The sequence below is a fragment of the Echeneis naucrates genome, chromosome 6 (assembly GCF_900963305.1).
Source record: "Echeneis naucrates chromosome 6, fEcheNa1.1, whole genome shotgun sequence".
Lineage (NCBI taxonomy): Eukaryota > Metazoa > Chordata > Actinopteri > Carangiformes > Echeneidae > Echeneis > Echeneis naucrates.
Window position 1 is genome coordinate 21,966,406 of NC_042516.1, and position 10,664 is coordinate 21,977,069.

General features: G+C 42.2%; 1 protein-coding gene across 1 annotated transcript; it reads left to right on the top strand.

Annotated features, from left to right (window-relative positions):
- The first annotated feature begins 395 nt into the window (after positions 1-395).
- Positions 396-10,152, top strand: mios (missing oocyte, meiosis regulator, homolog (Drosophila)). The gene is made up of 12 exons (XM_029504420.1): positions 396-483; positions 1,141-2,007; positions 2,164-2,653; positions 3,288-3,386; positions 3,487-3,741; positions 5,768-5,937; positions 6,531-6,596; positions 6,693-6,851; positions 7,865-8,017; positions 8,799-9,003; positions 9,277-9,406; positions 9,619-10,152. The coding sequence occupies exons 2-12, from the start codon at positions 1,189-1,191 to the stop codon at positions 9,707-9,709; spliced, it is 2,637 nt and encodes an 878-aa protein (XP_029360280.1). The 5' UTR covers positions 396-483; positions 1,141-1,188; the 3' UTR covers positions 9,710-10,152.
- Positions 10,153-10,664: the final 512 nt, after the last annotated feature.

The following is a 10,664-nucleotide window of genomic DNA, read 5'->3' on the forward strand; positions in this document are numbered from 1 at the left end:
TTATTTTACTTCTCTGTCACCCACTGATGCGAAAACCAGACAAGTTATAATACGATTACCATGTTCAGAGCTGATATTGACCTAGTTAACTATTATTAGTATTTTTACCTTTTATAGCCTAATTCTGATGTGCCAAAAGTCCAGTTGGTTACTTTCTGGGGGGAAAAACATTAAAAATATTTACCAACTTTCATTCCAGTATGGAGAAAAATCTCTATTTTTTTTTGGGGGGGGGGGGGGGTCGATTTTAGTGTCTTCTTCCCCTCTTTGTGAGTCTTTTTTATTTTAATTTTGGTCTCGGCGCCCTCTGGTGTTGAAACTGTCTCCCGAAGCGGAACGGGGAACTCCGAGCAGCGGAGGCCTCGGAGCGCCCGGACGTGTTTTGGTGTAACACACAACAAGCCGACGGACTGGAAGTTGCGTCTGTCCGACATGTGTTTGCTACCTCGAAGCTCTGTGGCTCGTTTAAGTCTCCGTTTGCATGTAAGTCAATTAACAAAACGCGTTTGATGTTAATCTTACTCATGTGTTTAACACTTTCGGCTTTTTGAGCTCGAACCGCGCGAGCTAAACGGCTAAAGTCGAACCCGCCCTTCACTCTCTAGCATTAGCACGATCGAGCTAGCATGTCAACAAACTTCTGACTTTGCTTTTTTTAGCTTCTCTGACGTTCTTAATCTCATATCAAGCTACACATTTTGATCTGTAGTTGATCTAGTATACCCGACAAACACGCTGGTGTTTGTTAAAAGCTTCACATAAACACTTTATCTGGTGTCTTTAGCGTGTTTGTAGTGTTTGAAGGTGTTGTGTGTCCTCCTGTGCAGTCAGGTGAGTGTAGAGTTACAGTCATAAGCAGAGTTAATGTTTAAGGGGTGTCCTTTGTTAGGGTTCGTGTCTGTTTTATATAATTATACTTCAGCCAAGCACTCAATACATAAAATAGAATCAGAACAAGTCCAGACTTTGTAATGTAATGACTAAAAATCCAAAGTTGTTTTTCTTCAGCCCATTCTTTCCACTTTCCAGTCTAAAAATCAGTATTTTTGAATTCCAACTTCTGCACAAATAATAATTCTATGACGTCTTCGCCAGTGCTGTTATTTATCCATGTGGTAAGTTTCTGTGTCAATCTTCCAGGTTGGTGAGGGCAGATTCCTCTGAGGTCCTTATAGTGGCTTCTGAATCATGAGTGGCTCAAAGCCAGACATCCTGTGGTCTCCCCACCACCCTGACCGCTATGTCATCTGTGACTCTGAGCTGGGACTGTACCGTATCGGACCTGTGGGCAGTGCGGAAACCAAGGCGGGCACACTCCCACTCTCTGAAGAAACTGCTGCTACTTTACTAGCCATTAACTCTGACACCCCGTACATGAAATGTGTGGCCTGGTACCCAAAACATGAGCCTGAGTGTTTACTTGCTGTGGGCCAAGCTAATGGCAGGGTGGTGCTCACCAGCTTGGGACAGAGTCACAACTCCACATGTAAAGAGCTTGTGGGGAAGGAGTTTGTGCCCAAGCATGCCCGTCAATGTAACACTTTAGCTTGGAACCCTGTGGACAGCAATTTGCTGGCTGCTGGCTTGGACAAGCACAGAGCAGACTTCTCTGTTCTCATATGGGACATTAGCAGTAAGTTTTCACCAGAAGCCAGCGTTGCAGCGGAGAAGATCCGTCTCTCATCTGTGGATTTGGACTCGAGCACAGTAGTGACCAAACCTCTGTATGAGCTTGGCCAGAATGACGCTTGCCTCTCTCTCTGCTGGCTGCTCCGTGATCCAAAGCTGCTGTTAGCTGGCATGCATCGTAACCTGGCAATATTTGACCTGAGAAACACGAGCCAGAAAACATTTGTCAACACCAAGGCCATCCAGGGGGTGACAGTCGATCCACACTTCCCAGACCGTGTTGCTTCCTTCTTTGAGGGCCAGGTTGCCATTTGGGATCTGAGGAAGTTTGAGAAGCCTGTGCTCACACTCACTGAGCAGCCAAAACCACTCACTAAGGTAACATATTTTCATTTTTATGAGCTAATGTTCATTTGGCATGAGAATTGGGCTTTGAATGCTTTTATTTTGTTAGATTCAACCTTTTGCTAAAATATGATGCATTTGATTTTGTAGGCAGAAAGTTGGTAAATAATTAAGCAACATCACTTTCAGGTAGCTTGGTGTCCAACTCGTACTGGTCTTCTGGCAACTCTGACACGTGACAGCAACATCATCCGCCTTTATGACATGCAACACACGCCTACACCTATTGGCGATGAGACGGAGCCCACCATCATTGAAAGGAGTGTGCAGCCCTGTGAAAGCCAGATCGGCAGCTTCGCTTGGCACCCGTCCTCTCAGAACCGCATGGTGGTGGTGTCAGCGGCCAACAGGGTCATGACGGACTTCACCGTATTTGAACGCATCTCACTGGCTTGGAGCTCCACCAACTCCCTTATGTGGGCCTGCGGCAGACATCTGTACGACTGCGTCGAGGACGGGGCTGACGGAGTGGAAAGCTTGATCGAGAAGGACATTGCCACTAAGATGAGGCAGAGGGCTCAGTCCAGGTACGGCCACGATACCATCCAGGTGTGGAAGAACCACCTGCTGGCCGGAGGGAACGATCCACAGCTCAAGTCTTTGTGGCATGATCTGTTCTATATCCTTTATGGCAGTGAAGTGGTGGAAAAAGACTGTCTGGTGGAGTCATAATGTTCATTATGAACATTATGACTCCACCAGACATATTCATTTTATTATTAATATAATTAGTATTGATAAGGCAGTGAAACTTCACAATACTGTGTTCAATACTTATACTAGTTATTCTTATGTTTTACAGCCACCTGGTCAGATGTAGAGGACACACCTTTGAACCTATATGCAGATTTTATTTTTGTAAATAGTGGGTTTGTTAACACATGCAGTAATTCGAGAGATAAATGTTGATCCACTAGCATTATGATGGTGAAAACATCCCCTAACGATCATTTCTATTATCTAGTATGTAAAAAAAAAAAAGTAACACTTGAAAGTAGATTGGAAAAACTGCAGATATCCTGGACAGGAAATATAGAGGTCTTCTACAGCCAGCACTAATCATTATTTGAACGTTAAAACTGGAACAGTTCAGCAGAGAAAGTAGTTCTTCTCTGCTCTCTTGGTACAGTTTGAAAAAAAAATTACTGGGACCTTTTGATATTCTTAAATAAGATAGTTGTGACTCTTATCTGCTGAACTACTACATTTGATCATGTTGGAATGCCAGTTATAATTCCTATAGCAGTATATACATATGAAGCAGTGTGCAGAGGATATGGAGCTGAAACTGCAGGGAAACAAACAGTCCATTGTCTATTCTGGTATCAAGAATATAGTCAAGACCAGTTCAGGTGAGAAAATGATACACTAAATACTATTTACAGACGTTGTAAGGTGTTGGTAGTAAATGAAAAAATTCTTCCTCTGTTCGTGTCTTTCTCATCAACACAGGCACGACAGAGAGCCGCAGGTGTTGGAGCGGCTCAGACCGCCAGACGGATGTGCCATGGTACCACAGCGAGGAGCGCTGTCTCGCTCTCCGGCTGTGTGGCTGGATCAGCCGGGGTCCCGAAATGGATATAGAGACCTTTCTGCGGTCACTGGAGCAGGAACGCGAGTGGGAGCGGGCGGCTGCTGTCGCTCTGTTCAACCTGGACATCCGCCGGGCCATCCAGATCCTCAACAAAGGAGCCACCACTGAGAAGGGTGAGCACTGCAGCACTATTAGAGGTGGGAAGGTGAAGGCAGAGCGAATAGATAGGAAGCAGGTGTGTCTTTGAAGCCAAGCATAGACAGGAAGGACACCAAAACCTCAAAAAAATGTTGCTCGGTTATGATACAAAACCAAAAATAAATTCAAACTATTCCGCACATTTTGGCATTTCTGTTTGAAAAATGAGTTTAATAATAATTTAATTTTGGAAATGGATCAGAAATTTGTCTGAAACTTTTAATAATCCTTTTTTCATCCCATTGTTTTACACTTCACAATGAGCTGCCTCTACATTATTGTCTCATAATGTCACAACAGGAAATTAAGTAGGCAATATTTATTACACCTGTTGTTGGCTCATGGTTTCTGCCCAGGTCTAGACTAGAAATACACAAAGTGCTCATTATTTCAGATCACAAACTGCTCAGAAATGTGGAAAAACATGTTATTGTTTATCACAAAATAAAAGGGTTGGTAATACTTAAATATTCATATTATATAAAAAAAATGTCAAATGAAATGACATTAAAAGTTGAGGGGAGTTTGGAAATTTCAGCAACAGCACAAGTGTCTAGCTTTTCTCCGACCATTGATCCTGGGTTAACAAGTGTTTTTCACACTGTAGTTAAATGAAAATGCAGAGAAGAGGCTCTTGTTTGAATGTGTCTCTGGTGAAATGTTTTTCAGCTGTGTGTTCTAGTGAGGGTTTCCTGAACATGACTGATGGGATGATTCTTTAGATAAGGAATGTCAACAGTTAGTGTTTTATCTTTTTTTTTTTTTTGTCTCAAACAGCTCCTCTGATGTTACGCATTGATTTTCATCTGAAAACTTCAGCAAACATTTAAATTATTTTGATGGGGCCTCACTTTAGTTTGACATGTTCCCATTATCTGTCATGTCGATGGGCTGTAACGGCCTGTTGTTTAAGCAGAAATTTACTGTTTACTGTTTACTGTTTTACTGTTTAACTGTATTTCCAGGTTAAATCCTTAAAATGGGCTTGATTCGTTTTCTACCACACAGATAGGATGTGATGTTAGTTTTCTCATCCATTGCTCAACAAGAAAGAAAACAAGTGTGCTTCAGTTTAAATTTTTGATTTTGAAATGACAACTGAATGCATTTTGCATCACTTTGGCCTTGAAGTCCTCCATGAACAAGTTTTGTAAAGTTAAATAAAGAGACACTACGTTTCCACTGTGCTGTCTTTACCTCTGAGAGGAGAGGAGGGATATAAGGTTTGACAGTTGTAAATATTGTCCTTGAGTTTTGTTTTAAATGCAGCTGTCTGATGAAAACTTTGGGGTAGCCAAACAGAGTTGAAGGTGTTCCTAATGTGTGAGAATACCTATTAAATAAATGTCTTACTGGAGACCATTTTGAAATGGAAAAACATAAGCATTAATTACTACAAAATTACACAAGAAATGCTCATAGTAATAATATTGCACAGAGGTGAAACTATGACAGTCACAAAATCTGTCCATAGACAGACATAACAACGCCTGCCAGAGTCCTAAAAATCCATCTCAGGGGTAGTTTCTGCTCCAGTAGATGTCTCCAGGACCACATTTTGCCTTGATGACACACACGTGGTGAAAATAATACAAGCCCTGCTGTAATATTATTACAGAGGCAGCACATTTTGGCACAGCTTAACTGTATGGGGTTATACAATGAGGTGTGTATGTTGTTTAACCTACCCTCATTGTTTCGTATGCGATATATACAAACTAGTAGGAGCACCTTTCAACATAACACAGACTTCAGGAGATCGTCCAGAATGATAATACAGTTGAAACATGATGGCAAATTTATTACTGGACAGTTTTTATCTGATTGCAGTTTTAGTTATGTGCTCCTAATAAGCTGATAACTGATGTATCTTCCTTATATTGACAGCTAGATTTCTTTGAACACTTGTCCCAGAAGCTCTGTCTTCCTGGTGTTGCACTTACAGTAAAGACTCTGCAGAAGGTAAATAAATCTGCCTCTCTGTCTTCTTGTTATTCGCAGGTGATTTGAACCTGAATGTGGTTGCCATGGCTCTGTCAGGCTACACCGATGAGAAGTCCTCCCTGTGGAGGGAGATGTGCAGCTCTCTGAGGCTGCAGCTGAAGAACCCCTACCTGTGCGTCATGTTTGCCTTTCTCACCAGTGAGCCTGGAGCCTTCGATGGCGTGCTGGTATTGGATCTCCAAATATCACAGACTTTTGAAAGCTAGCAGGAAAAAAAAAAAAAAAAAAAGCGCACCAAAACCCATAGGCACTCTCCTCTGTTTTCACAGTTACCGTTTTGTTTTCTCTTCATAAAAACGTTTACATAGATGATGAAAACTTATCTTATATTCCAGTGTTGTTTATTCAGAAAATCCTCAGGTGCCCAGGAAGAGATGTGTTTTACATTTCCGGTGTCAGCAGTGTAAGTCATAAAACACTTAACTGAAAAATGAACCGGTGCCCAGAACAGTGTGTGTGTTTCTGCTCTTTCCTCCCTCAGTTGCATCAGATTTTGGCCACCAGCTGCTCTCTCATTTATTTATCTCCTTAGACCATATCCCGGCCAAAAGCGATGACTCCATCAAGATAATTTGCCATCTTATTTTTCCAGAATTGATCAAGTTTAAAAAAAATATTTGGATTCCTGTAGATCTGTGTCACAAAGAAGAGAATGTGCCAATGTTGGGCCTCATACTTTATGTACAGAATCTTAATAAGGTCATTGTAAATTGTAGCTCTCCGCCTCCCAATTTTTAAATTCTCCATTTCTCTATTTCAGTATGAGAGCAGTGTCGCCGTACGAGATCGAGTTGCCTTTGCCTGCATGTTTCTCAATGATACACAGGTAATGCATCACAAGGTCAAGCTTTTAATAGTGTCATATCATATATTTTATATCATATATCATTATAACCTGGATCTCTGGGGTATTTGCTGGCAGTTGCCTCGATACATAGACAAACTAACCAACGAGATGAAGGAGGCAGGCAACCTTGAGGGCATCCTGCTGACGGGTCTGAGCAAAGATGGTGTCGATCTCATGGAGTGCTATGTGGACCACACTGGAGACGTCCAGACTGCAAGCTTCTGCATGCTGAAGGTACAAAATTGTTCCCAAGTCACGCAAACTAATGACACATTCATGCAAATTATGATTAGGAAAAAAGTAGGTATTCAGTTTTCCCCAAAGAAAAAAATCTTTGTGTCGTCACAAAATAATCAGTCCGCCTACATGAAGAGTGATAGATGAACTGAGGCTACTGTGCTCATTCTATGCTTGTTTTTTGGTGATTCAGCATATTTTGGTGCATTTAAGTCTATGAAACACACAGAAGATAAATATAAAAAAGAGCGTGCATTGGTGATTTAAAATAAAATATTGAATTGAATGTGTGTCTTCACCACACCTGTAAGTCTTCATGGGCCCCATTTTGAATATTGGGTGAAAACTGCTCCATTGTTTTATCCAATAACCAACTTCTAGACCATTTAATTTATTAGGGAAATGAAGAACTGTGCTAACTGTCTTATTATTAAAATTGCAGACAACAGCCGCAGTAAGCCACAAGGAGTGACCCCATACACAAAGTTAATGAGTAACTCATTCAACTCAAAACAAACTAGCAACGAAATATGAAAAGAAACTGTCTCTGCCACAGCTGGAGAAAAGGATGCACATGCTAAAACATGCCTATTCGTCTTGTGGTCACGACTGTTATTTGAAACTGAAATGCCACCGCCAATGATTATACAAAGCAAACCCTGTTGGAGTTGTTTGCTCTCTCTGCATTTGTTTCCAAAAAGAAATAATAATTAAAAAAAAAAAAAAAAAAAAAAAAAAGATTAAAGTTGCAAAACAGGTCTGTTACGCTTCGCTGTGTACAATAACTGTCTCGGCTTTATGTTTGCTTCCTGCTGTAACCTGTGGCTGAAAGGAGCTGTGAATGCATACACCTTAAAGATGTCTTTACAAACATGTACACATTCCACCACAGGGATCGGTGCACAAAGAGGGAGTAAGTGTGAACTCTGTGGAAACAGGTCGCAGTTTAACTGCAGCCTTGCTGATTGTGAAAATATGAAACCATTAAAAAAAGAGATCTCTTCTAATAGGGTTCACCAGGTGAAGTGTTGAAGGACCCGCGAGTCCAATGCTGGATAGAAAACTACCGTAACCTGCTGGACGCCTGGAGGTTCTGGCACAAACGGGCTGAGTTTGACATCCATAGAGGCAAACTGGACCCAAGCTCCAAACCACTGGCCCAGGTAACAAATGTCCCGCCGAAGACTTTTTAATCAATAGTTTCAATTAATTGGTTTAAGACGTTTGCCAACAGAAAATGTCCAATTCTCATGGTTTTGGACAAATGATTCAACAACCTAAGAATCAAATTAAATTAAACGAAGCAAACGCACAGATCAACATTAATTATTAATAGAAATATGTTGCATAAGTTGTGGCCATAAAAGCTTTTTTTTTTTAATAACCTCTGTCATTAAAAGTTACTGGAATTTTCAGAAATGCTCTTTTGTTTGTTGCCTCAGTAAGACAAGTACACAGTTTTGTCTCCTCTGGCTCTGATGTGATGTGACACTGTCAGTCTCAGTCTTTCTGTTTTACTGTCTTTACATTACAACCCCTCGTGACAAAATAGGATGCTTGCACTGTTCATAACAGCACACATTGGTCCCAAGCAATCTGAAGAGTGTCAGCTAAGCACCCAACACCCACAGCTTTTCTCTCCAATTCTTATCATAAAACCTGTGTGATGGATGTCTTTCTCCTTTGACAATTCTTCTACTTCTAATTCTTCTTCTACTTTTCATAACGCCTAATATTAAGAATGTTTTCAGTGTTTCAAAGGGCTGCAAAAAATACAAAAAAACTTGGCATCACGTTAACATTCCAATAATCACAGTTTGGCATGATGGGGTTTTGCTATATTACCTAATACTTATCTCACTATGCAAAAAGGATATCTAGACAGCTGGTGAGTGCTTCACCGCTCCTTATCAATTGACCTTTGTGTTTGTTCTTGCACGGCAGGTGTTTGTGAGCTGCAACTTCTGCGGGAAGTCCATCTCCTACAGCTGCTCGGCGATGCCGCACCAGGGCCGCGGCTTCAGCCAGTACGGCGTCAGCGGATCACCCACCAAGTCAAAAGTGACCAGCTGCCCTGGTTGCAGGAAACCGCTGCCACGCTGCGCTCTCTGCCTCATGAACATGGGAACACCTGTTTCCAACTGCCCAGGTGAGTTACCCCGTATGTGACAGATGCTCAGCTGATGTCACTAATCACAGAAACACATCTTGGACCAGCTTGAGTGGCTATAATGCTTAACTGAGCCTGTGCAGGTGAGAATATGTGGACTTTGATCAGCATCTAGGGGCAGCTGCACCTGTGAGTTCAACAGCCAATCCAGTTTCCTCATTGCCTTGATGTCACTTATTCTAGCATTTACAGATATTACAGATTATTACTGTTGACTTATGGATAAATGTTTTTTTTTTTTTTTTTTGGCAGGAACAGGGAAGTCTGATGAGAAAGTGGACTTGTCAAGGGAGAATAAACTCGCTCAGTTCAACAACTGGTTCACCTGGTGTCACAACTGTCGACATGGTGGCCACGCTGGCCACATGCTCAGCTGGTTCAGGTGGGTTCAGATATTCATTCTGATGGCAGTTTTCAGAAACAGGCTCTGAAATTTGTTTTTTGATATTCAGCTTTAACTGTCTGATAAACAGAAGGTACTTTGACCTGCTGTATTCGTGTGGCCTAAATCTACAAACCTTTCTCAAATGGGTAATTTACACACTGCTTCTTGTCTTCTTCTTTTGAAACTGTCCTTCCACGTGTCTCTTACAGAGACCACACAGAGTGCCCGGTGTCGGCTTGTACTTGCAAATGCATGCAGCTGGACACCACGGGGAACCTGGTGCCTTCAGACAGCAGCTAAACAAGAGGAACCTGTCCGACTCTGAAGCCAAACACCAGCCCAGGGCCAACCGGCGCTGGCTCACTGCTGAATCCGCTACACCGACCGGTGGGCAAGGGACAAGGTGACAGAAGTATCCTTAGAAGTGACAGCTTGAGAAGAATGGAAATATCGTTATATTATAGTCTAGTGAATGTAACCTTGTAACAAAGCCCTAAATGAAGAAGGGAGGCAGTGTGTGTTACTGATCCGACTAACTGAATTGATGTCAGAAAGGGAGCAAATGCAAACTCACTGCTCTGCTGATGAAAATCTCACTCAGGAGAAATACAAAGAGGTTCCACTTTAATCAGCTTTTTGCAGTCTATCCTGAATCACAATCATGATTTTTGTTGTGATTTGAGAAAAAAAAAATTAAAATAAAAAAAAAATCTAATGTCCACTGACACATCAGATTGTCAAGATGTGAACACAGGTGCCAATATGTCTGAGCTATATTTTGTGGTTTAATACGCTATTTAAAGTCTGTATTTGTCTTATGAAAGGATCTTCTCATACCTCATGGAAGCATTGTTCGGGATGAAGGATGGTACCCCGGGTAGTGCACAATAACAAAACTTTCTTACTCTCCTCTCTCTGTGCCACTGTTCATCTGGCATTGTGCAGGAGGGCTTCCAGTGTGAGGGGTGGTTTCAGTGGGGGGGGGGGGTAAGGAATTGGAGAAGGTCGGGGTGTCGGAGGAGGAGGAGGAGGAGGAAGGTGGGAGGGTGCATCTGTATTCACCAGCCCACTCCAGGCCTGTGGCCCATGAAAGAAGCTCCCCAGAAAACAGCAGCTGCTCGGCACTCTGACAAGACCCTCCAGATTGTTCCCCTCATAAAGAACCTCAGCTGCCGGAACACTATTGACTCAAAGACAGGGCGAGAGAACAGACAGCCTGAGCCCTGTACCCTCACCAGCCACCCCCCTATACACC